Source organism: Juglans regia, chromosome 14 (assembly GCF_001411555.2).
Source record: "Juglans regia cultivar Chandler chromosome 14, Walnut 2.0, whole genome shotgun sequence".
Lineage (NCBI taxonomy): Eukaryota > Viridiplantae > Streptophyta > Magnoliopsida > Fagales > Juglandaceae > Juglans > Juglans regia.
The window spans coordinates 27592807-27604843 of record NC_049914.1 but is presented as its reverse complement, the minus strand read 5'-3'; the positions used below and the strand labels follow the sequence as shown (position 1 = coordinate 27604843).

The 12037-nt window shown below is 39.9% G+C and overlaps 1 protein-coding gene across 3 annotated transcripts in view; it reads right to left on the bottom strand.

Moving 5' to 3' along the window:
- The window catches only part of LOC109001689 (callose synthase 9), a 90047-nt gene that overhangs the window by 15649 nt on the left and 62361 nt on the right, over positions 1–12037 (bottom strand). For all 3 annotated transcript variants that reach the window (XR_004798301.1, XM_018979071.2, XM_018979072.2), the window contains 5 exons: positions 2818–2952; positions 2447–2515; positions 2193–2370; positions 1940–2054; positions 192–311 (listed from right to left, as the gene is read on the bottom strand). Coding sequence is in view for 2 of the 3 variants with exons in the window: in XM_018979071.2 (XP_018834616.1) it covers positions 192–311; positions 1940–2054; positions 2193–2370; positions 2447–2515; positions 2818–2952 (617 nt within the window). In the remaining variant the exon portion in view is untranslated. The remainder of the gene's footprint in view (positions 1–191; positions 312–1939; positions 2055–2192; positions 2371–2446; positions 2516–2817; positions 2953–12037) is intronic.

The following is a 12037-nucleotide window of genomic DNA, read 5'->3' as shown; positions in this document are numbered from 1 at the left end:
AGAATCAAGAGCCTCGACGATGCAGGTTCAAAATTAATGGAAGGCAGTCATCTATTTGTCTATTAAAAGCAGCACAAGCAGATCTGCCAGTTTAATGTATCCGAATTCCGATATTTCTTATTATCTCTGCCCTGAAGATACTCTTTATTTAGATGGCATTTCTAGTTACCGGCCTAAAAACAATTAATCACCTGATTCATATCAATTGTCTGAACTGCACTTCCACGTGTAAATATGATTGCATGGTTTTGGTTCTCAGGTTTTCCTTCACCAATTTTTGGATTTCCAGGTAATTTTATGGAGTATATTTCCTGCAAAATAAAATTAAAAAAAGAAAGGTCAGAATTAACATAAGCTAACATCCAAAAGAAAATATGAAAAAGGTCATTTAAAAACTTCAATATTATTCAAGAGAAGTCTCCACACAAGGACACTGAGAAAACCCAACATAAGTGTGCATCCAGTTACAAACTTATGCATCAAATAAGTTCACAGTTACGAAGATCTGCTTCCAGCACTTGAGGTATCAGAGAAGTTGACAACACAAAACAAAATTATGACCTAAGTATGTGCTTAATCTACAAGTATGAATAACTGCTCCTAAATTTGGTAAGTTCCAGGATTTGAAAATTTCTGCATTCTGATGACCTCCCCCGAAACTGAGGTTAGCGTGGTCACTAGTTTAAAGCGTACGAACAGAATATATTAGTTTCTTTCTGCTAACATGCAAAAGGGCATCTGTATTATTTTGAAAGCTTCTGTTCAAATGGAATGCTTAAACCCACAGTATGAATTTGATAAACCTCAGAAGTCAGACCACAACTAGGGTAGTGAAGGCAGTCAATGCGGGTCTAATTTTTGGTTTCTGCTAGCTAGCTCGTCTCTCTTGCTTTTCCTTTCCTATTTTTTTTCTGCCAATTTGTCAAGCCCTTAGTGCATATCCACGGTGAGAAAACAAGGATGTCTATTCACTGATGATAAGGAAGAGTATCAATGAGTTTGAAAGGGAACTGACAGCAGAAAAAAGGAATGATTGGTGGTTTCATTAATTTTTGCGGAATTAACAAGACTATCATATCGATTCTTTGCCATACAAGCAGGTCAGCAGCACTACTGAACTAATTCTAACAAGCAATTGAGAATTTAGAGATTGGAGATATGAGCAAGAATATCTGGCTAATCAAATGGAAACAACAAAATGTTCACAGTTAACCATTTGATCTGGAATGTGTTCATTAAGTGGGATATTTTTCTATAAATAATAAAACTTCATTAAAAAGTGTAAAAGTGCAACCCAAGTTAGACAAGTTGTATATAAGAGAGACACCTATCAAAAATAAAAAACAGAAGCAAGAAATGCTTGAAAGTTAAGCCCATTCAACTCTACAGAAGCTGTCCAAATTTAAGCTCCTTTAACGTCTGTTCATGGTCTTCAAATTTTCTATTATTCACTTCCCTATAAATACACCATATGAGGAAGTAGGAACCATCTTTCACACTGCTCCAATTTGCGGGCTGCCACTTAACCCACCCCAAAGTCCAAAATTCTCTCGGTAGGGTGTTATTTTCATTTTCCATTGTGCTCTCATGTCATAATCCTCTTTTGTCAATTCCATGATTGATATTATTATTGTATTACAAGAAAATATTTATAAAAATTAAAAATAAAAATAAAAAAAAGACATAAAGGTGACCTTTCCTCATTTCTTCTTAACAAAAATACTCCAATAACCCATACATTTAGACAACAAATTCTGCGCTTTCATACATAGATTCAACATTCAGACCATCAATCAACAAAGGAATTGCACCTACAAGTCTGAAGGAAAGGACACGGATGAAAACAAAATCTTTTAATCATCAAATGAGAATAACTTGTCTAGAAAAAAAAATGGCAAGTAGCTCAAACATTGAAGGAAGAAAGAAGAGGTAACAGAACCTTATCTTTCCTATTGATGTCAGCTTTCACGAGCTTCGAGTAGAATTCCGTCTGCACATTACCATCCTTTGAAGTTTCAACAATATCAATAAAAGCGACTCGAAGAGCTTCATTTCTAGCATCAACAGAAAATAGTGAAAATCAGATATCATACGACTACTCATCTAATGCATTTTCTGGCAGATATAATCGTATTAGAAATTCGTGAAGATAAACATCCTGAAACAAAATCTTTGCATAACCTAAAGGCTACCTCTGCATAAGCAATGCGATATCACCAGCTTCGGGTTTTTGTTCCTCTTTCTGCTTTCCATATATTTGACATGTAACCACATAAGTAAACTTAAGATCTGCCTGAGCCCGTGCTTCAGGAGAGAGCTCAAACCCTCGATCATCAGTTGCTTCATTGCTAGAAACTGCAGCCTCCAAATCTGATATTGCCATCAGATGATGAGGTAACTGGCCGTGCAGGATAAAATAAAGAAAGACATAATTGATAGTGCTAACCTTCAGAAGTTATCCTCTCCAAATATGTCTGAAGCATAAGAGCTTTTCTATAGTACATCATCCCACGAACTGCATATCTCAAACCAATTGCTAAGTTAGTTGAAAAGCTGCCGTGCATTGAGACAAGCACAGATACACTTACTGGGGTAAATGGTATCAACAAAATCAAATGAACGAGTTTTGATATATATATATATAGAGAGAGAGAGAGAGAGAGAGAGACCAAGGAGGGTCCCTACAATATCAAACCTACAAACTACTAACATTTTCAAGCTGCAAGAGTATTAAATCGCTTGTTCCAATCTTGTTCATGAAGGAACCAATTGTCAAGATTAAAACCATAAAAAATGAAAAGAGGAAAAACGATGTACCAGTTCGGGCCAATGTTTGTCCCCTGTAAGAAGCCCAAAACCGAAGTTCAAGGGTCTCAGTAGGATCTTGCAAAAGCTCAGAATCTTGTGTACTCTCATGACGACCAATTCGAGCAAGGAAGTTCTTCCACTCATCTGTGATGAAATAAGATTATGGTTATATGCTAGACAGCACACCAAGCTTCAGTCCACAGAAAAAAAATGCAAGATCATTATTTGGGAGACAGGTATAAATTATATATAATAGCTGATAAAGCAACCACACATCAGAAATACTTAAATTTGTTGTAGCTAATATGCAACTTCAACATCTATAGGTAATAGTTACTATTCTATTTCGTCTGTTGTGAAAATAATGCATGATTATGGGAGAAGTCAAGATTAACAAAAAAAAGTAAACATGAAGAGTCACAAAAGACTGGGATGGGAAATACAATGGAATGTACTGGATTTTTAGCATGTGCAACCATCAAACCCGAGACAAAGCAGCCTAGTTTTCTAAATCTCATTCTTGTGGAAGATAAGCAACTCATCCCGAGGTTGGCACATCTCATTGGGCTTGGCGAAACATTGGGACCCCATAAGTGATGATCAAGATCACCAATTCGTTCTCCTAGTTTCAGACAGCAACCATCAGCCTCTGGCTTTGAGCTATGTCATGGGGAGGTAGGTTAGATCTACCCTTTTTTTATCGGAAAAGGTAGGTTAGACCTACCTATTTCCAGCAATAATAACTTATGCATTCTACAATCATTTCCAATTGGACAATTCATTAATGCAACTGACGGAGGATTATATCTTCTTTCCTTCTATTCTTCTTTCCTTATTTCACCTTTACTTAATTCACGTAGGCTTGTACAGTCAGCATATTGACAGAATATATAGTTTCCATATAAGGCTAGACTGCTAGAATCACTCAGCAATTAGTTTCTTTCCATGTATAGCTCTCTTGTAAAGTTCATATATAATATACAGATCACTCAAAGGCCATTTGATTCGGCCATTCACATAATATTTTGACATGGTATCAAGAGCAGGTTGCTATTTTTTTTTTTCCCTCGAATTTTTTTTTTCTCTTCTCGGTTTCGGAGGTGTCTCTTGTGCCTTTCAGTCAGGTCTGTGTTGACCAGTGGTGCACCCAACCTTTTTTCGGTATTTCCGGTATTTCTGTGGCTGTCGTGGGTCTGGTCCCCTCTGGGTTCAGTGGTTTTCGGTATCTCTGAGGCTCGATGGCTGTTGGCGCAGCCTTCACTTGATTTTTCGGTAACTCTGTGACTGAGTAGCTGTTGGACCAGCCTTCTGTTGTCGTTTCTGGCGACTCTCTGTCCTTGTGATTCTTGGAACAGTAGTCTGAAGGTATTGGAGGTGTTGTGTGACGTCCCTCTGTAGTTTTCTTGGCTCACAAATTTATTCATTGCAAGTAGCTTTCAATTTGTTTTTTTCTTTGCAACTGTGTTGATTTTTTGGACTTCTCGATTTTCTGGCACTGTTTGTCTTTTGGTACAGTTTGTTTTTTTTCCCATCTGTCTCGGTTTCTCCTTTATTTACGATGGACTCCGCACCTGTGTGCCAAGTTTACAGGTAAAAATTATTCTACATGGGCTTTCAATTTGAACGTTTCCTCAAGGGAAAAGATCTTTGGGGTCATATTAATGGCACGGATTGTGCTCCCAATCTTGATAAATCCAAGGATTCAGCTTCTTCTCGTTCATGGGCTGTGCTTGATGCTCGGATTATGTCTTGGCTTCTTGGCTCAGTTGAGCCACATATTGTCACCAACTTGCGGCCTCATCGCACCGCTCAATCTATGTGGACTTACTTAAAGAAAGTATATCATCAAGATAACAGTGCCCGTCGTTTTCAGTTAGAGCATGTGATTGCCACGTTTCAACATGACAATCATTCCATACAAGACTATTATTTTGCGTTCCTAACTCTTTTAAATGAATATTCTGATTTGGTTACCGCGAATGTTCCTCTAGCCTCTCTTCCCATTATTCAGAATCTTCATAAGACTAGTCGTCGTGATCAGTTTCTTATGAAACTCCACCCTAAATATGAATCTGTTTGCTCCTCTTTGCTAAATCGCTCTCCTGTTCCTTCTCTTGATATTTGTTTTGGTGAGTTACTTCGTGAAGAACATTGTCTTAGTACTTAGGTTACTCTTGAGCAGTCTCATGGTAGTTCAGGGTTAGCCCCTGTGGCTTATGCTACTCAACGAGAGGACCGCCTATGCATTCTACCAACTTGCAGTGTTTTTGCTGCAAGGAATTTGGGCATATTGCTACTAATTGTCCCAAGAAATACTGCTCTTATTGCAAGAAGAAGGGTCCCATTATCAAAGTATGTCGTATAAGCCTACATAATCGTTAGGCTCAAGCATTTCAAACTTTTGATATTGCACCTCCAGCAGCACCATCCGTAGCAAATGGCTCTTCTCCAAGTGATTCCTCTGTTACTGCACCTCCTACAGCGAATTACTGCACACACAAAATGGTGCAACAGATGTTGATTTCGGCATTATCTGCAATGGGGTTCCAAGGTAATCACTCTACTCTGGTATGTGGACTCGGGGCCCTCTAATCACATGACAAATAATCCCACAGCTATGTATCATGTTCGGCCCTACACTGGAAAATCTCTTATTCAAACTGCCAATGGAAGTTCCTTGCCGATCGCTGCTGTCGACGATGTCTCCTCTAAGTTAACTAATGTGTTTCTTGCTCCTCAACTTTCCACGAACCTTATTTCTGTTGGTTAGTTAGTTGATAACAATTGTGTTATTAATTTTTCTAGTTATGGTTGTATTGTGCAGGACCAGGTAACAAGGAAGCTAATCGCGAAAGGACCTAAAGTGGGGCGCTTGTTTCCACTATTTTTGCCTGTTCCAGCATTTTCTTCAGTTTCTCCTAGTTTTTCCTTTGCTTGTAATAATGTTTCAGATCTTAGTATGGTGTGGCATCGTCGTTTAGGCCATTCCAATACTTAGATCTTATCTCGTGTATTGAACTTTGGTTTACTTGGTAATAAAGAACGTTGTTCTTCCTCCCTTGAGTGTGCTTCTTGCAAGCTTCGTAAAAGCAAAACTCTCCCCCTTCCTTTGCATGCTAGTCGAGCTTCTAACTGTTTTGATCTTATCCATAGTGATGTTTGGGGACATTCCCCGGTTAGTTCACATGAAAAATTTAAATATTATGCAACTTTCATTGATGATCATGGTAGATTTACTTGGGTGTATTTTCTTCACTCTAAATACGAGATTTTTTGTACTTTCACTATTTTTTTAGCGCATGTTCAAAATCAATTTTCTACTTCTATCAAAATATTACGCACCGATTCCGGTGGTGAATATTTGTCTAATGAGTTTCAGGACTCCTTGGCTTCTAAAGGTATCATTCATCAACGTTCATGTCCAGCTACTACACAACAAAATGGAGTAGCCGAACACAAAAATAGTCATCTTCTGGACGTGCTACGTACTCTCTTGTTAGAATCCTCTGTTCCATCCATGTTCTGGGTCGAGGCTATGAAAACTGCTACTCACTTGATTAATCATTTACCTTCCCAAGTTCTACATATGGAGTCTCCCTATTTTCGCTTGTTTGCTAAGCAGCCTAGTTATGATAATCTCCGTACCTTTGGTTGTGTATGGTTTGTTCATTTATCTCCTCATGAGCGACATAAATTATCTGATCAAGCTATTCGATGTGAGCTTTTGAGATATAATGTGTCAAATGGGCTTTGTCTACTATAATCCTACGTTACATCGTACCCTTATTTCTCGGAATGTTATTTTCTTTGAAAATCAACATTTCTTTCTTGTGTCTTCTTTATCCTCCCCTTCTACTGTGGTCCTCCCCTACTTTAAGAAGCAGTGCTCAAATTCTCCTTCTGTTAGCTCTCGCTTTAAACCAGGCATTGTGTATACGAGACGTCCTCGCCCACAGTCTCTTCTGGTGGCTCCTCCGATATTTGATCCTACCACACTTCAGATTCAGTCAGTTACAATACCTCCAGCACCTTTGGTACGTCGCTTTCCTCGAGTGTCGGTACCCCCGGATAGGTATGGGTTTCTGTCTAGAAATTCTATTTCAGCTCTTAGTGCTGCATTGTTCAATTTTGATATTCACACATCCTACTCACAAGTTGTCAAGCATGACTGTTGGCAACAAGCTATGCAAGAAGAAATTGCCACTCTAGAGGCTAACCACACCTGGGACATTGAGCCTTGTCCTCCCACCATTGTTCCTCTGGGTTGCGAATGGGTTTACTCCGTCAAGGTTTGATCTGATGGAAGTTTGGATCGTTACAAAACTCGGCTTGTTGCACTTGGGAATAATCAGGAATATGGTGTCAATTATGAAGAGACGTTTGCTCCAGTGGCTAAGATGACTATTGTCCGTACGATTCTAGCTTTTGCTGCTTCCAATGATTGGTTACTACATCGGATGGATGTCAAGAATGTTTTTCTTCACGAGGATCTTAAAGAGTATTTATATGAAGCCACCATCGGGATTGTTTTCTTCTTCGACTTCGCATGTGTGTAAGCTTTGTCGCTCCCTTTATGGTCTCAAACAAGTTCCGATGGCCTGATTTGATAAATTTCGAACTACTTTATTATTCTCATTCAAGCAGAGCAAGTATGACACTTCCAGGTTTCTTTGGAAATCAGACATGGGTATTGTTGTTCTTTTGGTTTATGTTGATGATATTGTGATTACTAGTTCCAATTTTGTTTTACTTGGCCAGCTCAAGATTCATCTTTGAGTCATTTCATATGAAAGATCTTGGGTCTCTCACATATTTTCTTGATCTTGAGGTGCATCATAGTCCATATGGTATTTCACTCAAATCAACATAAGTAAACTAGTGACTTGGTGGCTACAACTAGCCTACAGGAGGCGACCTCTGTTGATACTCCCATGGAATTGAATGTCAAGCTTCGCAAAGAGGAGGACATTTATTTTGCAGTATAGCAAGTCAGCTAGCTTCTTCAGACCCCTTGTCATCTTCATTTGGCTGCTGTCTGTAAAATCATACGCTATGTTCAGGGCACTTATGCCCATGGCTTATTCTTTCTTGCAAGCAATTCTCCTCGACTTACTACTTATTGCAACACTGATTGGGCCGGTTGTGCTGATACATGTCGCTCTATCACTGGTTGGTGTGTATTCTTAGGTGATGCATTGATCTCCTAGAAGAGTAAGAAGCAAGACACTCTACGTCATCTACAGAATCTGAGCACCAGGCGATGTCTCTTGCTTGTTCCGAAATTATTTGGCTTCGAAGTTTGCTTGTTGAGCTAGATTTTTCTGAGACTGATCCTACACCTCTACATGCTGATAATACGAGTGCTATTCAGATCACGGTCAATCCTATCTATCATGAGCGCATGAAGCATATTAAAGTTGACTGTCACTCTATCCGTGAAGCATTTGAAGCTCGTGTTATCACTCTTCCACATGTTTCCACTGAACTACAACTTGTTGATATCTTCACCAAAACTCTCACTCGCCATCGACATTGCTTCTTAAGTAGCAAATTGATGCTTGTTGATCAACCCACATCAATTTGAGGGGGGCTGTCAGTGGACAGCTTTGCTAAGCTCTCCATAATTAATCTTCTTTCCTTCTATTCTTCTTTCCTTATTTCACCTTTACTTAATTTACGTAGGCTTGTACAGTTAGCATATTGACAGAATATATAGTTTCCATATAAGGCTAGACTGCTAGAATCACTCGGCAATTAGTTTCTTTACATGTATAGCTCTCTTGTAAAGTTCATATATAATATACAGATTACTCAAAGGCCATTCGACATAATATTTTGACATATATATGGATCAACTTCTTTATATGGATGGATACACAAGCATATGTTTCATGCTTGTTTGAAAGTTCTTTTTCGAGTGGTCATCCCAAGCTTATGTCAATAAAATAAGTATTTTTCGAGTGGTCATCTAGATTCCAAATGTATGAAAATGTGACTAAATTAGTGTCAGTTACTCTTCAGGGCAAAGTGGAAGAAGAGAGGAGATTCTCAAACGAGGAAAATGATCCAACGACTTCAAAAGAATTGAATGAGGAGTCGTATGAGATGAAAATCTCATGTATGGGTTTGTAGAGTGGCCGTAATGGTGACTCATCCATCAACTTTCGCACTACCACCCCCAAAAAACCAAACTATGCCTTACGTAAAGCTGCCAAAGTACACTTAACCTCAGGATTTGAAATCACTGCTTATATACCTAGTATTGGCCATAATTTACCACAAATAATTAGGATAACTTCCTGTCAAACATTTTTTTTCCTGTCTTTTCTCATTCTATCTCTTCTTAACTTACATATATGTGCTAGTTTTGTTTCTAACAACCCTGTATCGGGCACTTGTACGCTAAGGAGGTGAAGTATCGAATTATGGGCAAGATATGGAACATCATGTAGGGAGTTTGAGCAGTTTTAAGTGCATTTACTATCGGCTTTCTGAAACATTTAGAGCCGATTTGGATTGAGAGGTAACTTGAGATCATCTCAACTCATCTCACTACAATTCACAAATTTTAACTCACAAATTTTACTACTATTCATAAACCATCTCAACTCATCTCATTTAATCTCTCAATCCAAACAGGGCTAATCCAAAGCGTATGCACTATCAAAGAAAGGAAAGTTTTTGGTTAAGAGATGACTTTAGGAATCCCCACAATGCAGTGGTTTGCAAAAACATTAGAGGATTGCCAAAAGGGTGAAAAGAAGGAATTTTATACAACAACAAGGGAGGGTTCCAGCAGCTTCATTGCCCAAATGTGTTCAAATGCTCGAGGCTATTACATGGCCCCGGTGAAGTACTGCGGTGGTGGCCGACGAAGCTTCATCTTCATACCTAAAGAGTTGGGAGATAAGCTTTGGAGGAGAATGGCAGAGGCATTGTGGAGGCCGTCATAAAGAATGGGAAAGAATTTCACAGCAGAGGAATTGTAATGCGGAGGTGAATGCTGGAGGTGAACCAACTAGAAGTCAGTCGTATAGAGAGGCTCTGGTGCAGCAGAAGGCCCTGAATCATGGTTTTGGTGCAACAAATTATACCGACAGGGGTGGAAAGGCTCCACTTACCTCTAGGGAAGCAAGTGCACAATGGAAAGATGGAGGTGACAGGCTTTTCGTGGGACTGGTAGTGGAAGACATACACAGTACCTTGCTAGTAATGAAAACGTAGTTGTCGGATTTACAAGAGAAGGTGGAAGTTCTAATACGATGTGTTGAGAAGGGGCATAATGGGTCGAATAAGATGGGCTTGGGCAATGAAAGGGGCATGGGAAATGAGGATGGGCCAGGCTCTAAGCAAATAAACCTGGGTCCAAACTAAGTTAACGTGGGTGGAGTGAGGCAAAGTCCAAACTAAAGGCATCAGAAGGCCGGGACAGACCCAAACTCAACGGGCCAAGTGAAGGGGGTATAAAATAAGGAAAAAGTTAGTGCCAAAACCATACTCGTGTGGAAGGTAAGGGTGGGTGGAGAGGCGGGGACTTCTGCCAACGGGAATCAGCCAACCTTGCTGAAGAAGGAGCTGGGGTATCCATCTGACCTACTAGACACCCATTGGAGCAGCAAAAAGACGACGGTGGTGCAGAGGAGCTCTTCAACGGCAATGAAGGATATACGAGACGATGATGACGTAGTTGAGGTGTTAAGGACCACGGGTCAGGAGTCACTCAACCCACTGGGACCACTCAACCCATCGACGATGGCTCAGAGGGTGATCGAGAAGTAGCCGACAGTCAATCCAAAAGTGGGTGAAGAATTCTCTCTTGAAAAATTAGGAGTCTTAATGATCCCAACAAGCATTCGCGGGTGAAGAATCTCTTACGTCAATGGAAGTTGGAATTCATGGATCGTAGCCTCGTCACTAGCATTTGGGGCTGTCCATTTGTGAGATGGGTGTTTCTTGCCTCGATGGGAGGATCCGGCAGCATACTTATTATGTGGGATTCTAGGGTGGTTGAGTCTATTGAGGTGTGTTGGAAATTACAAGCTAGAGTGTTCATTTAGAAATGTGGAGGGGGGCTTTTGTTGGTGTGTATGGCCCAAACATGGACACACATAGGAAGGTCTTATGGGAGGAGTTACCGAGTTTGGGCAGCTAGTGGAACTTACCATGGTGCATTCACTAGGAAATCTTTAATGTCACTAGATTTCCTAGTGAAGGATCAAGAGAAGTCCGGAATAGCCAAGCAATGAATGAGTTTTCTAAATTTATCTTTGATATGGATCTGGTGGACTTACCACTTGTTAGTGGTGTGCAAACTTGGACTAATAATCGGGCGTGGTCCTATTTGGACAGATTTTTAGTGTTTCCTTCATGGGAGGCACATTACTCTCTATAGTGTTATAGAAGAGAATGGATAGAGTTTGCTCAAACCATTTCCCCATTGTACTCGATTGTGGAGGCATTCACGAGGGTAAACGATACTTTTATGTTTGAAAATATGTAGCTAAAAGTTTAGGGTTTTGTGGAGAAAATGAGGTCGTTGTGGAACTCGTACTCTTGAGGGCTCAGCCAGCTTTATCTTGGCTGGGATATTGAAAGCCCTGAAGTAGGATTTGAAGAGGTGGAATGCTAAAGTCTTTGGACGCATTAATAGTAAAAAAAGGTCTCTTATGGAGGATATAAAGGAATTGGAGGAAAGGGAGGTGAGCGCTCCTCTTTCCGAAGAAGACTCATGCAGGAAACTAGCTACCACTACGGAGTGCGAGAAGGTGTTATTAATGTTAGAAATTTTGTGGTGACACAAGTGAAGAGCCCTTTGGTTAAAGGAAGGGGGCTGTTGTACGAAATTTTTCCACCGGTTGGCTAATTCTCACTATAGGAATAATGCTATCGAGATGCTTTAGGTTGAGGGACAAGTATACTCTAATCATGACGCTATTAAGAACCATATTGTTATTATGAAGATTTACTTGCTGAAAAATCCCCGTGGAGACCCAAATTGGATATTATGCCATTTGAGAATATTGATCAAGTAAACTCTATGTGGTTGGAGAGACCTTTTGAAGCAGAGGAGGTTCTTCGGGTGCTTTGTGGGATGGCCAAAGATAAAGCCCCGAGGCCGGATGGGTTTTCAATGGCCTTTTATCATGAGTGTTGGAATGTGGTGGGGGAGGATATTATGCAGGTTTTTTAGGAGTGATACACTTTTCATAAATTTGAAAAAAGCATTAAT